Source organism: Nerophis lumbriciformis, linkage group LG03 (genome assembly GCF_033978685.3).
Source record: "Nerophis lumbriciformis linkage group LG03, RoL_Nlum_v2.1, whole genome shotgun sequence".
NCBI classification, from domain to species: domain Eukaryota; kingdom Metazoa; phylum Chordata; class Actinopteri; order Syngnathiformes; family Syngnathidae; genus Nerophis; species Nerophis lumbriciformis.
The window spans coordinates 72256287-72277500 of NC_084550.2; the positions used below are offsets into that span (position 1 = coordinate 72256287).

Consider the following 21214-nt stretch of genomic DNA (forward strand, 5'->3'; position numbering starts at 1 on the left):
TACGTCTCGGCGGGCTAAAGGTTGCGTCACTGCTGTTTGCAGATGATGTGGTCCTGAGGGCTCCATCGGTTTGTGACCTTCAGCTCTCACTGGATCAGTTCGCAGCCGAGTGTTCAGCGGTTGGAATGAGGATCAGCATTTCCAAATCTGAGGCCATGGTTCTCAGCAGGAAATTGATGGTTTGTACAGTCCCAGGTAGAGAACGAGACTCTGTCCCAGGTGGAGGAGTTTAAGTATCTCGTTCACGAGTGAGGGAAATATGGAGAAGGAAATCAGCAGGAGAACGGGAGCAGCTGGGGCAGTATTGCAGTCTCTCTGCCGCACTGTTGTGACCAAACGAGAGCTAAGCCAGAAGGCAAAGCTCTCGGTCTACCGAGCTATCTACATTCCTACTCTCACCTATGGTCATGAAGTGTGGGTCATGACCGAAAGAATAAGATCGGGGATACAAGCAGTCGAAATGAGTTTCCTCAGAAGGGTGGCTGGCATCTCCCTTAGAGATAGGGTGAGAAGTTCAGTCACCCAAGAGAGACTCAGCGTACAGCCACTGCTCCTCCGCTTGGGAAGGAGTCAGCTTAGGTGGTTCGGGCATCTCGTGCGGATGCCTCACCAGCGTCTCCCTAGGGAAGTCCTTGTTGCACGTCCCACTGGGAGGAGACCCCGGGGCAGTCCAAGGACCAGATGGGGGGGGATTACATCTCCTCTCTGGCCTGGGAACGCTTCGGGATCCTCCAGGAGGAAGTTGCTAATGTTGCTCTGGAGAGGGAAGTCTGGGGGTCTCTGCTGGAGCTGTTGTCCCCGCAAACCCATTCCGGATAAGCGGTTGAAGATGGATGGATGGATAGTCGACTGTAAAAATAAGCCATGGCAAGGAAAACATCTTTTCCAGCATTTGTTTAACAGGCCTCCTCTGTCTGTTTCAGAGTGGGAAAAGTGTCCTCGCAAACTTCCTCTCAGATGCAACGGAAAATGTGGGAGGTGAATACAGACCCACTCAAGCAGTCAGGTACTTTTGTTACAAAACCAGGGAAGTTGGCACGTTGTGTAAATGGTAAATAAAAAGAGAATACAATTATTTACAAATCCTTTTCAATGTATATTCAATTGAATAGACTGGAAAGACAAGATATTTCTTGTTCACACTGAGAAACCTGATTTATTTTTGCAAATAATCATTAACTTATAATTTAATGGCAGCAACACATTGCAAAAAAGTTGTCACAGGGGCATTTTTAGCACTGTGTACATGGCCTTTCCTTTTAACAACACTCAGTAAACGTTTGGGAACTGAGGAGACCCATTTTTTAAGCTTTTCAAGTGGAGTTATTTCCCATTCTTGCTTGATGTACAGCTTAAGTTGTTCAACAGTCCGGGGTCTCTTTTGTGGTATTTTAGGCTTCATATTGCACCACACATTTTCAATGGGAGACAGGTCTGGACTACATGCAGGCCAGTTTAGTACCCACACTAATTTACTATGAAGCCACGCTGTTGTAACATGTGGCTTGGCATTGTCTTGCTGAAATAAGCAGGGGCGTCCATGATACCGTTGCTTGGATGGCAACATATGTTGCTCCTAAAGCTGTATGTACCTTTCAGCATTAATGGTGCCTTCACAGATGTGTAAGTTACCCATGTCTTGGCCACTAATACACCTCCATACCATCACAGATGCTGGCTTTTCAACTTTGCACCTAGAACAATTCGGATGGTTCTTTTCCTCTTTGGTCCGGAGGACTTGACATCCACAGTTTCCAAAAATAATTTAAATTTTGGACTCGTCAGACCACAGAACACTTTTCCACTTTGCATCAGTCCATCTTTGATGAGCTCGGGCCCAGCGAAGCCGGCGGCGTTTCTGGGTGTTGTTGATAAATGGCTTTGGCTTTGCATTGTAGAGATTTAACTTGCACTTACGTGTGTCCCGCCTGAGGGATCGAATGTCACGTTGGTTGTCGTCCTTGCTGCCTATGTGCAGTGATTTCTGTAGATTCTCTGAACCTATTGATGACATTACGGACCGTAGATGGTGAAATCCGTAAATTCCTTGCAATAGCTCGTTGAGAAATGTTTTTAAACTGTTCAAAAATTTGCTAGCACATTTGTTGACAAAGTGGTGAACCTCGCCCCATCCTTGTTTGTGAATGACTGAGCATTTCATGGAATCTGTGACGACTGGGTCGCATAGTGATGCGGGTGTGGTTCTCCCAAGGATGCAGACGGCTTCGGACACAGCTTGCAGGTAGGAAAAATGATTTATTTTAAATATAAATAATATGATGAATAAACAAAAGGGCTAGCGTGGGAGCTAGCAAACCAAAAGAGCCTAGCGTGAGAACTAGTAGCTAAGAAACAGTAAATAATCGTCGTCATCAGTTGTGTGAGAACAAACTACGAAGCCAGACAGAGTGAGGCCAGAGCAAAGACTAAATAGCCCTCTGATTAGCGCCCGGGCAACAGGTGCGCGTCCCGAACACTAACCAGAGGCAGGTGCGCACAATCTGCCGTCATGGCAACAGAAACAAACTAAACTCAAGGTGCTGAAAACACGTGACACAAACATAAACAAACTCTGATCCGGGCAGCGGATCGTAACAGAATCTACTTTTATACCCAATCATGGCACCCACCTGTTCCCAATTAGCCTGTTCACCTGTTCCAAATAAGTCTTTGATAAGCATTCCTCAATTTTCTCAGTCTTGTTTGCCACTTGTACCAGCTTTTGTGAAACATTAGATTATAATTAGATAGTACTTTGGTGATCCCCGAGGGAAATTAGATATGTTGCAGGCATCAAATTCCAAATGAGCTAATATTTGCAAAAAATAACAAAGTTTCTCAGTTCGAATGTCAAGTATCTTGTCTTTGCAGTCTATTCAATTGAATATAAGTTGAAAAGGATTTGCAAATCATTGTATTCTCTTTTTATTTATGATTTACACAACGTGCCAACTTCACTGCTTTTGTAAATTGTGGCAATCCTCAATACTAACAGCGGCTTTTTGATATCCGGAGAGAAAAGATTGCATGATCACATGAATAGTTTTGTTTGCCTCATTTGCTTGCAGGATACTGGAATTTGAATCCCAACTGGAAGGTAGCGGTGACATGAAGTCATGTGAGGTGGAGCTGTGGGACTGTTCCGGAGATTTCAAGTGTGTTCAGTCACCTCTTTGAGACATTTGTGATTGAGGGCTACATAAGTAAACGTTGATTGATTGATTGACCGCTGTCATACACTCAAAATTGTCAGTGATTCCTAAGCATTTCCTGCAGCACATTAAAGTGGCGTAAAATACCATATTTGCCGGGAGAAGTGATCCAGTTTTACGTATTAGTCAGAAAATTAATTACTAGCACTATCAATAATGTATCTTTGTTCATCTAGTTATGTCAACGATTGATAGTGACAGACAATTAAATGCTGTTCCAATCACTTGACAGAAGATACATTACAACTTAAAAATTCACGTACCTCTTCTTCTTGCAGATTTGAGTCATGCTGGCCTGCGCTCATGAAGGACTGCAGCGGCGTGGTGGTCGTTTTTAATCCCGAAATTCCTAATCATATCAAAGAAATCGAGTCCTGGCACTCCATGTTCATCTCCTCTCAGGGGTTGCAGGAGAGCCAGTGTCTGCTTGTCGCTCACCACAAGCCTGGCGGTACAGCAGCAGAAGGTCGGCTGGCTTTAGGTAATCCTTCTTCAAGCTTCGCACATGATAAAGGAATTTTGCTTTGAGTTCTTGAGCTAACATGTTCATTTTCATGCAGCGTCACAGCTGAGCAGACTTCCACTTATTCACTCTGACGTGGAGGAAGAACCGGAGGACGTGAGGAGAGCTTTCTGCAGCTATTTGGGAAAAGTTGTAAATACACTTTCGGAAAGCCGCGAGAGGGAGGAGATGTCTATCATCACCTAGCAGCATATTCAATCTAATTCAGTGGTTCTTAACCTTGTTGGAGGTAGCCAACCCCACCACTTTCATATGCGCATTCACCCAACCCTTCTTTAGTGAAAAATTAAGTGTGTTTTTTTTTTAAATTCAAGACAAAGTTATATGTTTTTGGTAACACTTTAGCATGGGGAACATATTCTAAGGAACAAAGACTTAATTTAGAGTTTTTTGGACACTAGGGGAACATATTCAAAATAACAAAGACTTCATTCAGAGTTATTTGGTTAGGGTTAGAGTTATAATAAGGCCATGCCGAATAAGGCATTACTAAGTACTTATTAATGACTAGTTAAGAGCCAATATGTTACTAATTTGCATGTTAATAAGCAACTAATTAATGGTGAATATGTTCCCCATACTAAAGTGTTACCATGTTTTATTACTGGTGCACAAAATGAAGCGTGCATGAACATCACCTTGTTCAAAGAACAAAAGCAACATAAACTCACAACAAATGACACACCTGCAAATCAGTCTGACTTCTGCTGTTGTCGTATCCGTAATACACCGATAGGGAGAAGTTTTTATTTACACGATGAGTCGAGTGTGTCTTGAGCCCGACTCACCGAACCCCTAGGGTTCCATCCAACCCAGGTTAAGAACCACTGATCGAACCACTTTTTCCCTTTCAACTTTAACGAGCGTAATTTATTTCTTACCTGTCCAAAAACTGTTGTTTTATGTTCATTCACAGTTTATAAGCCTTGCACAGAAAAATACTAAGTATAAATAAATGTTCAAGATACAGGACTGTACCTGCTTTTAGAAAAAAATTGTTTGTATGATTCACAGTAAAATGTTACGTCTCTGCAGCATGGTAGCGGTAGTTGTGACCCTAAGGTGCGGAGATAGGAGACAACGTGCAGGTAAGAGTATTTAATGATCACCAAATCAACAAAAATGATTCCCGGGCGTGGCCACCGCTCCTGGCCACTGCTCCCCTCACCTCCCAGGGGGTGATCAAGGGTGATGGGTCAAATGCAGAGAATAATGTCATCACACTTAGTGTGTGTGTGTGACAATCATTGGTACTTTAACTTTAACTTTTTAATGTTAAAAAATATAGTGCAGCAGGGACGTTCACGGAAAGCACAAGCAAGCTGTGCATGTAAAGCAAAATGAGCCGTAACAAATACTAAGCAATCAATGAAAGCATACCAACACAAGACAAACAATGTTCCATTAGCAAGAGGCAGGTGATGCCGGCATGTAAACCCTCTTGATTAGCGATCGGGGACAGGTGAGTACACTGACTGCCAATCAAGACCAGGTGAGGGGAAACAGCATTCAGAGACAGGTATTAAGTCACTGCCAGGCAAAACACAAAACAGGAAGTGGAAAATAAAAAAATGAGTGCTAGACAGGAAGTAAAATACCAAACATGTGACAATGGCATGATATGTCATGGCATAGTCTTCACAATACCTCCATAAAGTACTTTAGTACCCAAACAAACAAGTAAACATCCCCACAAGCAGTGTTGGGTTAGTTACTGAAAACCAATAACTAGTTACGTTACTAGTTACTTTATTTCAAAAGTAACTCAGTTACTAACTCAGTTACTTAAACCAAAAAGTAATGCGTTACTGTGAAAAGTAACTATTTAGTTACTTATATATATTTTTTAATTTTTTTAAGGCCCCATTTAATGCCCTTTTAGCCTTAATTTTAGTACTGTTATTGCACTGGACAATAATACAATCTGTTGATCAACTTGACATGCATTTGCATCACTCAACTCTGCTAAGCAATGTGCTCTACATACAACACACAAACAATGTGCTCTACATACAACACACAAACAATGTGCTCTACATACAACACACAAACACAAAGATATGTTTCAAAGGGCCAATTTGTTTCAGACCAGAACAAATTGACAAAACTATTTTAAATAGCTGCAACATAACATACATAAGTAACAAACAGCATAATAACAACATAGCTGTAAAACAAGAAAGGCACACACTACATACATAAAGCCTAACCAGGCGGTTTTTTTTATCTCAAGGAATTCTGAAATAAAATCATGTCTGAAGCCCAGAACACTCTACACATTTCCCCACTTAGTTTAGAGAAAAGGAAAGATTAGCCTGGCCCACTAGTATCCCTCTTTAGGTTTGTGAACTTTAGAGTGATGTGATAATCAAACACTCTAAAAAGTCTAAAATGAAAGAGTATATAAGAGAATTGACAGAGTGTGTGTACCTTCAGTGTGCAGTGCCTCATTAAAATCCAGCCGCTGTTGGACGTGGAGGTGAGTGTGTGTCTCTTTACTAGCTTCGTCGAAGCATGTTGTTTTTGTTGCTGTTTCAGCATATTTGAAACTTACATTCAACTAAAATGTTCTTTTCTTTGTGGTCGATAAAAGAAACGTACTGAAAATATCTCCATTTTAAGAAACTCGGCTTCGGGGTTCGCCATGACGTCTTGATAGTAGACACAGACACGCCCCCTCCCACACACACACACACACACACACACGTACACACAGACAGTGCGCGGCGCGCCTCTTTTTTGTCGCCTCTTCAGCAGCGCTGCAACACTCAGATCTTCTCAGTTTCTAGCCGATACTACATAAAAAATAACGCAAAATAACGCAGTAACGCATCATGTAGTAACGGTAACTTAGTTACTGAATATAAAAAATAACGCGTTAGATTACTAGTTACCGCCGATAGTAACGGCGTTACAGTAACGCGTTACTTTGTAATGCATTAGTCCCAACACTGCCCACAAGTAATTACATAGAAGTACTTTTAAGTTGATGTCCTGCCTCTTACTTGAACAAATAAAGATTCTCAAAGTAAATCCAAACAAACAAGTGAACACCTAAAGAGAAAACATATTTATTAGAAACGAGTACAAAAGAATGTCCCCTTAGCTAATAGTTCTCACAAATGCAGAACACAACATTAAAGGGTAACTGCACTTTTTTGGAGGGAATTTTGTTTATCGTTCTCAATTCAATGAGAGACAAGACGACAAAAGTTTTTTTTTGCATTGGTAATTTGTAATAATTGGCAGCGCAGCTAATGGGATCAATCCATTCTGTCGCTAAATCACTTTAAAATTGCTTCTAAAACCTGCCCACAATACTTCATTTACCTGTATAGTAACTTCTGCTGTAGCAACATTGTTATTGTACGAGGGAACACTGAGGAACTCTTTCTGGCGTATAAGTATATCCTCTTGGGATGCCATGCTAAGATATTAGCCATAAGCTTGCTATGGCAAGAGGAAAGCCAGCGTTTGCGTCAGCAGCTGAATCGCTTTTGAGTTTGTAACGCACAACACAATACCATAGGACACAAATCTACACTGACTGAAAAACATTAAAACCATATTACAGTATCTGTAAAGCATTAGCCCACATTTCATGTTTTGTTTGTACACAGCTAGCTCAACAGCATATGTAGTTGTAATAACAGGCGTGGTCTACTGCGTGAATCATGATCAATGTTAGAGTGACTCACTCCATGGACAGTTGTCTGTTTGACTAGCTGGCTGGGGAAGTTTTGTCAAATTGACTTTGGGAAAAGCACGCCATATATGTCCGTATAGCTTAGGTCAGTGCCGGCCCAAGCCTCCATGGGGCCCTAAGCAAAATTAGATTTTGGGGCCCTCTATTTCTGCCAATAATATTGATTGATCATTCACACACCTACTATAAAGTCATTGCGGCTCTGGCAGTGTTGTTTACATGATCCTATTGTCAGCCTGGCATGTCTTTACAAATGACATGTCATTTATAAAGATATGGGGGTGGCCCAGTTAAGAACATAAATAATACCAATGAATGAACGAATGATGTCCAGAGTGCCACATATGGTTCCTAATCTTAAAATGTAGAAAACATTCAGCTACAAGAGTGGCCTGGGGTTGAACAGTCCAAGTGATAAAGCTTTGTATTTACGGTAAAAGTGTCATCTTGTCTCATCAGTCTTGTACATATTAGTCTTTAATTACTAGTTTATATTTTTAGTTAATTGTTCATATTTAATGTTTACTTTGTACAAAGAGAGCGCAGTCTACTGAAGTTAAATTCCATGTGTGTTAAACATAACTGGACAATAAAGCTGATTCTGATTCACTTTATTATTTTTGGTAACAAAAACCTGAAACAGCAATGTGCAAAAATGTTGACCTAAAATTGTGTTTTTGTACAATAATATATCTTTGATCATTTAGAAATCATCAGTCAGACTCGTACATGCAAAAAATAAAAAATAATAATTTTTTGTTAATTGCTTTTGGGGGCCCCCTGGTGGCCGCGGGGCCCTAAGCCAGCGCTTAGTACGCTTATGCCTTGGGCCGGCCCTGGTAGCAGGCTAATGTGTGAACCACAATTACACAAATATATACATTTGTGACTCGCACCTCAAAGGTCGTCGAGCCAGAGCCAGCGCCTGCAGAGAAACAAAAATGTGACGGGCACACACTGTGTCATTCACCGGGAAGCACTCGCGTCAAGGCAGCTCAGCCCCGAACTCAATGAGGTTTTAACAGATGTTGTGAGCGCGGTAAATTTGATGAAAACACGACCACTGAAAGTGCGACTGTTCTCTGCACTGTGTGAGGAAATGGGAGCTGATCATACAGCCGTGCTGTTTCACAGTGAAGCAAGGTGGCTCTCCCGGGGAAAAGTGCTGTCACTTGCCCTGTCTTGCCAAATGCATAGCTCCTCCTTTTTTTTTTTTTGCAAAGATTGCAAAGTGGCACTTTTATTGTATTTATTATTGAACTTGATGCAAGTTATAACACTTTTGTTTTATTTATTATTGAACTTGATGCAAGTTATAACACTTTTTTGATTTATTATTGAACTTGATGCAAGTTATTTGATTTTTGGTCAAAAAAGAGCACTGCACATCATAATGGCGGCAACAGTTTTGATGTTAATTATGTACAATGTCCGAATTTTTTAGTTTTTGTCCTGTCCAGCTTCTCAGGCAAATCATATAGTTGATGGTAGATGCACATATCGGCTGTTCACATTGACTTTACAAAAGAGAAGTGTGGTATACTTAAAAGACTCAAAAACGACATTACAACAGACGGTGTGACAAGAGCGCTCTCTGGCGGCCATTTTCCTCTACGGCACGCGCAGGTCTAAAATGGCGCCTATTTCGAACGTATTTTGAATTTGACCTGAGGGGAAAGTTAGCGCCAGGGTGTTGTAAACTCAATAAAGCAACTAAAGTAGTTTATTTCTTAAAAGACCGAATTAAAATGACTCACATTACAACAGACGCTGTGAATTTCCCCAGCATTTTCACTGACTAACTACTTGGGTTATCAATTCAACATCAGACTACCCTGCAAAAAATGTTCTATAGAATCTCTATAGAAATATATAGAACGCTATAGAATTTCCTCGGAATTTCTTTAGAACTGAAGATTCTATAGAATATGTATTCAAAATTCTATAGAAATTCTATAGACATCAGCTTCATGTGCTGGAAGGTCTTTTCACTGTTCTATAGAGCTGGGAATTCTATAGAATATCCTATAGAAATTCTATAGACATTACATTATCTGATGAAAAGTCCATAGATTGTTCTATAGAACTGGGCATTCTATAGAATGTCTAACAGAAATTCTATAGACATTACTTTATCTGCTGAAAGGTCTATAGATTGTTCTATAGAACTGGGCATTCTATAGAATGTCTAACAGAAATTCTATAGACATTACCCTTTATCTGCTGAAAGTTCTATAGATTGTTCCATGGAATAAAATTCTATAAAATGGCAGCAGCGCTATCACCATAGCATTGATTAATCTCATTAAGTTGATTCACCAGACTTCAGCTTGTTTTTTGAACAATGCAGGATGTCTCCCTCAATTATGAAAATGTTAATTTTGTATCATTCAAAATTGTGAGGTGTCATTTCAAGGCGGACACCCAGAACTTCGGCAGACTTTATTTTTAAAAGTATATTTATTCCAATAAATCAATTTATTTTTATTTTTAGAGTTTTTGAGTTATCTATAAGTAAAAAGTGTGAATATTTTCGTAACTTACTTTTTTATGTGATAAAATTAATTTTATTGGACTTCCAACATAAATTGATTTAGCAAAACTCAGTTCAAAGGTTTAAATCAGACCTAAAACGTCAGGACCCGCCCACGTACCTGCATGCAGTTGTGGAAGAACAAGCCCAGACACGTTTCTTCACGGAGCCCAATAGGAAAACACTTTACCGAACTCATGTAAGTAACAATTTATATTGTTAAAAGTCAGTATTTGCCAGGATTTAAATGTATACATTTTCAAAAGCATGGTTCAATGTTATATTTAGTTTACTACTTTTCCCGCCGTAACATTACAACCCCCCCCCCCCCCCCCAAACACGATAGATAGAACTGCTCTCTCGTTTTGTTATAAAATAAAAAAACTGTTTTAAGGCTGCAATCACAACCAAATTCATGTATAGTTGGTAATAATCGCGTTGTATCAATGTTTCTCATATCCGACACTAATAAGTGCGAATATGTTTCAAATCAACTTTTTTTTTTTAATTATTTATTTTTCCCCTTCGCGCTTGCCGTAGTTGCAAAGCAGATTTCGCGGGCAGTTTGAGTTGGTGATGGCGGCCACAACGTCCATGTTGACTTCACTCGCTCTTTCTAAACTGCTCAAGTCACGTCGGAGTTCATTGACGGTAACTTTGTTGGCTTAAACATCACATTTAGGTTTAGGGTCTTCTAGGCGCGATGCGAGACGTCACAAGCGGGCTAACGTTGAGCCAAACAGCAGCTTCGAGGCACGGGCGGAAATGGTGAGCTAGCAAAACTAGCCTCATTTATTATTATTAGTAGTATTATTATCATCCCTCCATTGTTTGTAACGTCAGGCTTGTGTGATCACACAGAGAAGGAGTTTGGCCCCCAGTCAGGTCGCCAAACGGAAGCAAGGGGAGGATGATCATCGAGACGAAATATATTATATTAACCACGAGCGGTTCTCGAGAGAAGATGAATGGAGAAAATTGGGACAGTGATGAAGAAGTCCAAGTTCCATGGCCACTCAACAAAGCAGGAGGAAGGAAGCAGTCACAAACCAAATACGTGGCAAGAATTCTGAGATTTGGTGGTAATTAATAAACAGTTGAAAACTTTTCAATTCAATTCAGTAAAAATTATACGTTTTACCAGAAGTACATTAAATATAGATATATTTAATGTACTTCTGGTTTTACACCTTCAACTTTCGACTTTGTTTATGTAAAGTTAAATTTAATTAATATAATTTTTTTTCTTCCATGATTGATAGTAATTTCTCATCAGTGCAGCCCTGGTATACTGAATGTTTCAATCTGCAATGCTGAGGTGATTGTCATGATAGTACAGACTTAACCTTGACAATTTTTTAATATGGCTGTAAGCCTGTAAATAAGGGAAAGTAAGGTGAAATTTGTTTCTCGCTGAGGTGAATTTCTGAATCATCAGAACTGTAGGTATACCAAAGTAATTTAGTGATAACAATCTGCTGCTGAAATGTATGACTAACTGTACAGTTTAATTTAGCTTAATGTGGCACATATTTGTTTTTACACAGAAGACACACGTGAACTGACGCCATATTTGAAAGCCGCTCAGGATGGCAAGGATGTACCCCTTACTGGTGATTTGGAATATGGCAGAGGCAAGAGAAAAAAACAGCCAAAGTCTTGGTCATCAGACAGTGAGAGCAAGGATGAAAGTGACGAGGAGACTCTATCTGACAGACAGCAGGTACTTTTATTTCAGTGGTGTTGTCGCGATATGACCGAAATAGTGTTGAAAGCGACGTTAAACGTTAATTCACTCACTCACTATTTCAGTGGTGTTTCAACTGTGTGAGGTTTTGTAGGATTCAATCCCATACTTTTGAAGTACCTTGTCAGTTTTTCTTTATCATAAAAGTTAATCACATCATGTTTCATTGTAGGCTTTAAAGTTATTGAATATTTTGATTCAATTCGACCAACTCAGACAGAATAATATTCAAGACAAATTGAGGTGTTGACAGACTTTCTGCATGTACTCGAAAATCTATCATTTCTGCAAACATATTTCTTCACTTCAATGGCATATAAAAGAACTGAACACGTTTTCTTGTTAATCTTGATTTTTCAGAAGAAAAAGAGGAAAGTAAGCCATACAGCTGTGGGATATGATGCTCGGGCACAATTGAAGGCCCAACTTGCTGCTGTGAGTACATGAATAGAATAGAATAGGATTTTATTGGTTAATCAAAGCACCCTCTCGAGGCAAACAATCACAAGTGCCTAGCATTCATTTGAAATCGAGGACGTAAAAATTGCATCCCTGGCAACTGGTTTAAAACACAAGTTTATACTTTTACTTATATGAAAATAACACTACAAATACCTGATGAACAGTGCCTCCTGTGTGAATGGCTTACTGCTACATGTACATGTAGCATATTCAAATTAATGTGCCTACAAGGTTGCTTATACATGTAAAACTTATATGGTGCTGTCAGGGCCGTATCCAGGACAAATTGCTTCCGGAAAACATATGAGCGCCCAAATTAATCATAATACAAATTATTTCATTTGATTTACTATTTTGACATTTTCAGCTGGGAAGAACTTCACCGAAAGATACATGTACAGAAATGGAATCCCTGAAGAAGGAAGTCCTCCAGTTGAGAGAGGAAAACAAATCCCTTCGAGATGCATTGAGGGTTGTTGAAGGTAGGTTTTCTTATTCTAGAAGTATGTTATTGTAATTATCATAGGTTGATGGAAAATATGCTTACATGTCGATGTATGAAATAACTTTCTTATTACTGTATTTTCATCTAACTTTGGCCTACGGGTATTGTCGTCATGTACGGCTGTCCATCCGTCACCGCAATATTTACAGAATCGTTTCATGTACGGAAACCAAACTTGTTACATCTATTTATCTTAGCGTAACAAGAAGCCTATTGAAAATGAGTCGTCTCGGACAATATTTTCCAGAGTTATGCCCCTTTTTTCCAATAAAAATCCATTTATGATTTGGGATAATTTCAGAACTGTTGCATATACAACATCCTAAGTTGTGATGTCCTCCCCTCTAAATAAGGGGAGGCCATATGGTACTTGTTTGTTTGTCTGTCTGTCCGTCCGTTTTTGTGTGTTTCTCTTATATTAGCAAGAGTTACGTCCCTTCCTTCTTGATATTTTGTCTCAGCTGGATATCTGATTAATACTTGACCAACAAATATTAAATCTTCGCGTGGTCAGGATGAATTAATATATATGGTTATATATATTTTTCATCTTTGATTGCTTCCTTACCATGTTTCCCTTGACTTGAACAAGATTCCTATCAAAATACCCTTACATTATGATAGCTGGGGTTAGAGCCGAGCGGTTTGGATATCGCCAGCTTCATGTTATTAATGTATTTTTTTTTTTTATTGTGTCTCCATCACAATGTACTTTTTTCTACTAAAGGACTTCCTGGCCTGCTAATGAAGATGGACGACTTATCACGTCAGGCAACAATACTATCAGCTTGACGTCCTGCTGTCGCTCTGCCAGAGAGGAGCTGGCCAACAGCAGCTTGACAGGAAAAAAATCCAATGCTTTTAAGGATAAGCATGAGAAACCAAAACTGGATGACAAGAAAGTGTCTGCTATTATTGGTGAGTATAAGTTAAATCAATCTGATTAAAACCATATCCACATCAGGGAAGTGGATCTGACCCTTTTCCTATCTCCAAGTCGTTCCGTGATCGTTTGGCATGAAGTATAGATATCCATAGCTTCCAGTCGGCTTGGTCCATGAATTGACTGCGAGATGTTCGTTTTGACAGATTTATAGGCATGGGTGGTCACATTAGCTTTGATCTCGTCGGAAACCAACATCAAGTGACAAAGCAAAAACCGCAGCGCACAGATATCTACACCTTTTTCTCGTTTGATATCTTATATCGGCATTCTCCGCCTTACTATTTAACAACTAGCGTCGGGAATTTCCGTGAGTTCTGCTGCAAGTTGAGAAGTGAACGACTTTTAGATAGGGAATGTGTCAGATCCCCTTCCCGATGTGGATATGGTTTCAATCAGATTGAAGTTAAATATTTTTATTATAATTCTATTAATGCACTTTCGTGATTGTTTGAACGCCATTGGGGACACCCATCAAGTACACAACAAGATTCACAAGAAAGTGAAATCCTGAAAATAATTTGAAAAATATTTCACACACTGAATGGATTTTCTATATAGCTAATGAATAGTGTACATGCACTGTCAGAATTTGATACAGATTTGTTGCAGTTCGTAAAGCCTGGCATGATTGCACCTCATATGATTTTGTGTGCGTCAAGCAGTGCAAGTGCCTTACAGCATAGAAACGCGTGATATGCAATGTATGCAGTGTGTTGACTATCCATTGCATTGATTAAATGATAAACATCACTCTCTTTATCGAGCTGAAAAATGCCATAGTGTAACTCATTGCATGACAGCTAGTGTCTTGGTGTCTGCAGACACTAATTCTGGTATATTTTATTGATCTTTCAGATTTTGTGAAGAAGCTCCATCCCTCAAGTGAAGCAAATGTGATAAAGAAAATCATTGGAGTGAAACTGAACATTGCGCAGAAAATGGAAAAAAAGAAGGCCTCAGAAACAAATTCTGCTGGACGTCTAGCCGTCTCTAACAGTCGGGGAAGCGCGGTGATCATGTTGATTTATGCTGCTGACATTTATTTATTACGTCAAGATTTGAGTTACATGTATATAATAAATACAAGTCAACATTCATTCAACTGCAATATTTGTCTTTCTCCATTGCCAGTGTTAGACCACAGATTTTGTAGAATGCCTGCCCAATCATTTCTACATCATTCTGAACCGTATTCCACAGAAAGCTCCATAGGAGCCTGTTCTATAGAACTACTCTTTAGAACTTTCTTCTATAGCACTATTCTTTAGAGGTGATCTATAGAACCATTCTTTAGAACCCTGTTCTATAGAACCATTCTTTAGAACCATGTTCTATAGAACCATTCTTTAGAATCCTGTTCTATAGAACTTCGGGCCTAAAGTTCATTAGAAATTCTATAGAGATATTCTTTAGAAATTCTATAGAACTTCGGTCCTAAAGTTCATTAGAAATTCTATAGAGATATTCTTTAGAAATTCTATAGAACTTCGGTCCTAAAGTTCATTAGAAATTCTATAGAGATATTCTTTAGAAATTCTATAGAACATTTTTTGCAGGGTAACTACACTTTTTAAATCTCAGAACGTACAAACTGTCCTTTTCCGGGCACGATAAAGTCATATTTCATGTCAAAAATGGAACGATACAAAACCCACGAAGATAAAGTAAGATCTTCTGTCTTTTTGTCATTGGTTTAAAAGTTGTGAATCAAATAAGACACTTACGATGTCAGATGGCTCCATGTTCTTCTTTATCAGAGGAAAGACAAGTGAGAATGTTCCCCCACAGACCAGTCTGTATCTTGTGTGTGACAAACACTCTAAAGGATAAAAGAGCTAACGGAATATTCTTCTGAAGAGATTCAAATGCAATTGACTTGTAGAGACGTGCGCGCGCACTCTTCTTTTTAGCGATAGACTTAGAAAAAAAGAAGTTGTTTTATTATCTATAGCAGGGGTGTCAATAGTGTGGCCCGGAGGCCATTTGCAGCCCACAGCTAATGTTTTAAAGTGAAGTCAAGTGAATTATATTTATATAGCGCTATATAGACCGGGGCTCTATAGCGCCGCCCTTATTAGTAATTGGCGAGCGCCGTTTTGTCCTACTAATTTTCGCGGTCCTTGAACTCACCTTACCTTAGTCTGTTTACATCAGGCGTGCGCACACTTTTTCTGCAGGCGAGCTACTTTTCAATTGATCAAGTCGTGGGGATCTACCTCATCAGAGCCGGCCCAAGGCATAAGCGTACTAAGCGCTTGCTTAGGGCCCCGCGGCCACCAGGGGGCCCCCAAAAGCAATTAACAAAAATTTCTTATTTTTTATTTTTTGCATGTACGAGTCTGACTGATGATTTCTAAATGATCAAAGATATATTATTTTACAAAAACACAATTTGAGGTCAACAGAGTGCTGCTGCTGATCTAGGCCTAGTGATTCTTCCTGCCTTCTCTTTAAATGTAAAGCTGCCTCTGCTGCACCTGTGACGTTTGCCGCCCGCCGTGCAATGCCAGTGCGCACTGAGCATCAAAAGCGCAGATAGAGACAAAACAATGTCACAAAAAAGGACATATCCTTCAGGTGCAGAAAAAAGGAAGAAGAAGAAAGTGGAAGAGGAGAAAAAATGCCATGATAAAGGTATGTTTGCATGACTTGGTAATAAAAAGTTTATCAAAGAGATTTGTAGCTGTAATTAGCTTTAGCTAGGTGACGTTAGCTAGCTAGCAATATGTTTTTAGCATCAGGTTACTAGTGAGATATGTTGTTTGCACAAATTGTTTGCAGCAGAGCACGGTCATTTATTTGAGTAAAATAAACATTATTTTTTACATCAACTCATAAGTTATGTGAAAGTTCCCCAGGAGCATTGTTCAAATACTTTGGAGGCACAGAATCAGCCCAGAGCCAGTCCACATCCTCAGGCTCAACTGTGAGTGATGAATCAGGTGAGGAAAAGACTGTCACCATACAGTATACATTTCATTTCTTAGTATAAACATTACACTTGAAGGGAAATTAATGTAGTCAAAGTATCTCATTAATATGTGTGCCTATATGTATGTATTTCATCTTAGGTCCATCTCCATCCTCTACAGTGCTCTCTCACACACCTCCATCCTCTGTGCCCACTGTCCCCTCCATGTCTGAAACCACAGCTGATTTATCTAGTAAGTTAACTGCAAAACACCCTTTATAATTGCTCATTGTACTGCAGAACATTCTGAGATGAATAATTATGTCCAACAGTGCAATTTAATGACCTTATAGGTCCTTCTTTTTTAGTCATTGTCTTTCTTTGGTCACTTCCTCAGCAACTTCCACCACAACGTCCCCTTCACACCATGGACCATCATCAGCTCCGCCAGTTGACCCAGCTGAGTGGCCTTCTTTCCTCTCAGATTCAGACAGGACTGAGCAGGTGATCAGAGGACCACTGTCTATTAAGGAGAACTTTTCATTCCCCAAACGGCATGATGGCCCAAGTTTTCATGATCATTATACCTACAGACAGCTAGTCAATGGAGAAAAAGTCAAGCGTAGCTGGCTGACTTATTCAAGAAGTAAAGATGCAGTCTATTGCTTTTGCTGCAAATTATTTTCCAAAAAGTCCTAAAAACTGGCAGCCGAGGGACAGCTGGATTGGGTCAACATAGGTGCACTGCTGAAACAGCATGAAAACAGTGAAGATCATTGTAGCAACATGGTGAAATGGAAGGAATTTCCCTTGCGTCTTTCAAAGGGGAAAACTATTGATGAATTTAACTTCAGTAGACTGCGCTCTCTTTGTACAAAGTAAACATTAAATATGAACAATTAACTACAAATATAAACTAGTAATTAAAGACTAATATGTACAAGACTGATGAGACAAGATGACACTTTTACTGTAAATACAAAGCTTTATCACTTGGACTGTTCAACCCCAGGCCACTCTTGTAGCTGAATGTTTTCTACATTTTAAGATTAGGAACCATATGTGGCACTCTGGACATCATTCCTTCATTCATTGGTATTATTTATGTTCTTAACTGGGCCACCCCCATATCTTTATAAATGACATGTCATTTGTAAAGACATGCCAGGCTGACAATAGGATCATGTAAACAACACTGCCAGAGCCGCAATGACTTTATAGTAGGTGTGTGAATGATCAATCAATATTATTGGCAGAAATAGAGGGCCCCAAAATCTAATTTTGCTTAGGGCCCCATGGAGGCTTGGGCCGGCACTGCCTGCTACCCATCCGCGCGAAAGTTTGTTCCGCTTAGCCCCGCCCCCATTAGTTACTGTTGCTATGTCTGTCAAACTTTCGCTCCTACCGAGAAATATAAAGCCTACAGTAAAAATAAGTACCGGTAATTTCCATTTATTTATATAGCGGATTTCACAGACAGAATCACAAAGTGATTTACAGTGTGTATAGAAAATGAAAGCATAGTAAAAAAAATAATCTAAAAATATAATAATAAAAAAAATGTTTAAAGTGAAATTTCCTCCCGTTCCTCGCACCCCACCTGTCATGTCTCTATTCCCCACCAGTGGGGCGCGGCCCACACTTTGAGAAACACTGACTTAGACTTTAAAGGCCTACTGAAACCCAGTCTGATAGTTTATATATCAATGATGAAATCTTAACATTGCAACACATGCCCATACGGCCGGGTTAACTTAAGTGCAATTTTAAATTTCCCGGGAAACTTCCGCTTGAAAACGTCTAGGTATGATGACGTCTAGGTATGATGACGTCTAGGTATGATGACGTCTAGGTATGATGACGTCTAGGTATGATGACGTCTAGGTATGATGACGTCTAGGTATGATGACGTCTAGGTATGATGACGTCTAGGTATGATGACGTCTAGGTATGATGACGTTTGCGCGTGACGTCAAGGGTTGAAGCGGAAGTATTGGGACACCATTGTATCACAATACAAACAGCTCTGTTTTCATGGCAAAATTCCACAGTATTGTGGACATCTGTGTTGGTGAATCTTTTGCAATTTGTTCAATGAACAATGGAGACTGCAAAGAAGAAAGCTGTAGGTGTGATCGTGTATTAGCGGCGGCTGCAGCAACACAACCAGGAGGACTTTGAGTTGGCTAGCAGACGCGCTGCCGTGACTACAGCTTTGGCTTCCAAACATTTGATGGCTTGCCCGTACGTGCGTGTCGCTATGTGCATGTCACGTACGTAACTTTGGGGAAATATATGTTTCCTGCCGACTCTGATGGCGGCCGGGGTGTCGTCGAAAGCTACAACGCCCGCCGCCGCACTGCTGTCCTATGTATTGTCGTGGAGATAAAAGTCACTGTGAATGTCCATCTCGCGTTCTCCACTCTCATTTTCAAGAGGATATAGTATCCCAGGTGGTTTAAAATACAAATCCGTGATCCACAATAGAAAAAGGAGAGAGTGTGGAATCCTATGAGCTCTTGTACCTAAGTTACGGTCAGAGCCAAAAAAGATGCGTCCTGCACTGCACTCTAGTCCTTCACTCTCACGTTCCTCATCCACAAATCTTTCATCCTGGCTCAAATGAATGGGGTAATCGTCGCTTTCTCGGTCCCGATCGCTCTCGCTGCTGGTGTAAACAATGGGGAATTGTGAGGAGCCCTTCAACCTGCGACGTCACGCTACTTCCGCTACAGGCAAGGCTTTTTTTTATCAGCGGCCAAAAGTTGCGAACTTTATCGCCGATGTTCTCTACTAAATCCTTTCAGCAAAAATATGGCAATATCGCAAAATGATCAAGTATGACACATAGAATGAATCTGCTATCCCCGTTTGAATAAAAAAAAATCATTTCAGTAGGCCTTTAACATCAATGACTTGAGCCTTTTGACTTGACAAGACTTGCTACTTTCCCCAAAACCCAAAACAGTAACGCATCATGTAGTAACGGTAACTGAGCTACTGAATATAAAAAATAACGCGTTAGATTACTAGTTACCGCCGAAACTAACGGCGTTACAGTAACACGTTACTTTGCAACGCGTTAGTCCCAACACTGGTAACTAATATTGATACTGTTGATGATAATATTCATTTTTGTTTCACTACTTTTGGTTTGTTGTGTGTGGTGTTTGTCTCCTCTCAATTGCTCTGTTTATTGCAGTTCTGAGTGTTGCTGGGTCGGCTTTGCTTTTGAAATTGGATTGCATTGTTATGGTATTGCTGTGTATTGGTTTGTTGACATGAAAAAATGAATAAATTAATTAAAAAAAATAGATTTTTTAAAAAGGAGAATCGATTCTGAATCGCACAACGTGATTTGAATTCGAATCGATTTCCCTAATTCATATTTTGCTGTTTGTTCCATTTTTGTTGTGTTTTCCTTGATTGTAAAAGATGATCTTTTTTTTTTACTTGTTATCAGTCACATTGTGACTGTTTGTATTGTGTGTATAGCTTGTACGCTCTCTTACTGCAGACATCACGCCATATTGATTGCCAGAATTTACTTGTGTTGAACAGGAATTTCCACTCATATTGGCCCAAATGGCGCCACGCCATAGAGAAGCAATGGAGGCCAAAATGAGGGGCATGGAATTCAGGGGCAAACAGGCCTCTCTTAAAACTGCCATAAACACCAACCGAGCCCAGATGGATTCCACCTTGAAGGCCTACCAATCTGCCTGGAAGATCCACCAATCTGTCAAGAGGAGTTATGAAACAACCAGGAAAACATTCGAAACAGCCAGGAAAAATTTCGAAAAAGCCAGAAGAGCTCTTGACATTAAGTTTGGCGACCTCAATTGTGACTGTAAGGAACGTAGATTCTACAATCTGACATTACAATATTGTGGCTAAATTTAAACCATCTCTTGCAGTGAAGTTGCTGCAGACAAAACGGGAGCATGAAATAGAGCTGGCACAACTCAAGGCAGAGGTATGGCGACATAAGTGGGCTGATAATGAACTGTTTCATTTGTAACTTGTATCTGTATCTTACTTCAAAACACAGTTGGGAAGTGGTGGCCCGCTGCCAGCTTGTGAGTAATTGTGTTCATATACTTCCAACTGGAGGAAGAATTACTGATAACTTTTTCTCCACAGCTCCACCTCCTGGAGCGGGGGAAGATGATGAAGGTACCAGTCAGGACATTGAAGTGGACTTCCAAAGCCTGCCTCCCTGTGACTACTTCTGCTCATATACTTCAAAACCGGAGGAGTATTGTGTGATAACTTTTTCTCCACAGCTCCACCTCTTGGAGATGGTGAAGCCAGGGATTCTGCCAATGATAGCCAGGACGTGGACAACCAAAGCCTGTCGCCCTGTGACTACTTCTGTTCATATACTTCAAAACTGGAGGAGTATTGTGTGATAACTTTTTCTCCACAGCTCCACCTCCTGGAGAGGGGGAAGATGATGAAGGTACCAGTGAGGACCCAGAGATGCCGGCGGCCAAAAGGCCAAGAAAATAAAAAGTTAAAATAAGGTATCACTGATACATACGTACATATTTGTGTAAATATCACTCATTGTTATTGTCGTCTTTTTTATTAAAGGTGCTGCTGAGAAGTTCCAAGTTTTCCATCCATCCATCCCATTTTCTACCGCTTGTCCCTTTTGGAGTGGCGG

General features: G+C 40.0%; 3 protein-coding genes across 5 annotated transcripts in view; all 3 read left to right on the forward strand.

Moving 5' to 3' along the window:
* The window catches only part of ift22 (intraflagellar transport 22 homolog (Chlamydomonas)), a 7143-nt gene extending 2408 nt beyond the window's left edge, over positions 1-4735 (forward strand). Inside the window, exons 2-5 of one of the 2 annotated variants that reach the window (XM_061942320.2) lie at positions 924-978; positions 3069-3155; positions 3491-3693; positions 3773-4735. In XM_061942320.2, the coding sequence (XP_061798304.1) occupies positions 3109-3155; positions 3491-3693; positions 3773-3921 (399 nt within the window). In that variant the 5' untranslated portion in view covers positions 924-978; positions 3069-3108 and the 3' untranslated portion in view covers positions 3922-4735. Of the gene's footprint in view, positions 1-923; positions 1007-3068; positions 3156-3490; positions 3694-3772 lie in introns of both variants that reach the window. The other variant, XM_061942313.2, reaches the window with a different exon arrangement.
* A 5375-nt stretch (positions 4736-10110) lies between these two features.
* Positions 10111-14707, forward strand: LOC133576946 (uncharacterized). 2 transcript variants are annotated; one of them, XM_061930391.1, is made up of 8 exons: positions 10111-10173; positions 10657-10742; positions 10836-11056; positions 11522-11697; positions 12082-12156; positions 12551-12665; positions 13416-13606; positions 14490-14707. In XM_061930391.1, exons 3-7 carry the CDS (start codon positions 10885-10887, stop codon positions 13478-13480), a joined length of 603 nt encoding a protein of 200 aa, XP_061786375.1. In that variant the 5' UTR covers positions 10111-10173; positions 10657-10742; positions 10836-10884; the 3' UTR covers positions 13481-13606; positions 14490-14707. The 2 variants fall into 2 exon arrangements, with proteins under 2 accessions (XP_061786375.1, XP_061786366.1); XM_061930382.1 differs by lacking the exon at positions 10111-10173 and having other exon boundaries at positions 10381-10742.
* A 652-nt stretch (positions 14708-15359) lies between these two features.
* Positions 15360-20632, forward strand: LOC140678602 (uncharacterized). The gene is made up of 8 exons (XM_072912910.1): positions 15360-15402; positions 16212-16268; positions 16493-16576; positions 16706-16798; positions 16943-17049; positions 20107-20395; positions 20463-20521; positions 20597-20632. The coding sequence occupies exons 1-8, from the start codon at positions 15360-15362 to the stop codon at positions 20630-20632; spliced, it is 768 nt and encodes a 255-aa protein (XP_072769011.1).
* The last annotated feature ends 582 nt before the right edge of the window (positions 20633-21214 follow it).

Excerpts from the sequence above, each read along its gene's own strand:
- LOC133576946 (XM_061930391.1), top strand. The coding sequence starts at position 10,885 with ATGATCATCGAGACGAAATATATTATATTAACCACGAGCGGTTCTCGA. Across the intron at positions 11,698-12,081 it reads CTCTATCTGACAGACAGCAG|AAGAAAAAGAGGAAAGTAAG; the intron begins GTACTTTTATTT and ends TTGATTTTTCAG. Across the intron at positions 12,157-12,550 it reads TGAAGGCCCAACTTGCTGCT|CTGGGAAGAACTTCACCGAA; the intron begins GTGAGTACATGA and ends TGACATTTTCAG.
- LOC140678602 (XM_072912910.1), top strand. The coding sequence starts at position 15,360 with ATGTCAGATGGCTCCATGTTCTTCTTTATCAGAGGAAAGACAA. Across the intron at positions 15,403-16,211 it reads CTTTATCAGAGGAAAGACAA|GTGCAGAAAAAAGGAAGAAG; the intron begins GTGAGAATGTTC and ends CATATCCTTCAG. Across the intron at positions 17,050-20,106 it reads ATTCAGACAGGACTGAGCAG|GAATTTCCACTCATATTGGC; the intron begins GTGATCAGAGGA and ends TGTGTTGAACAG.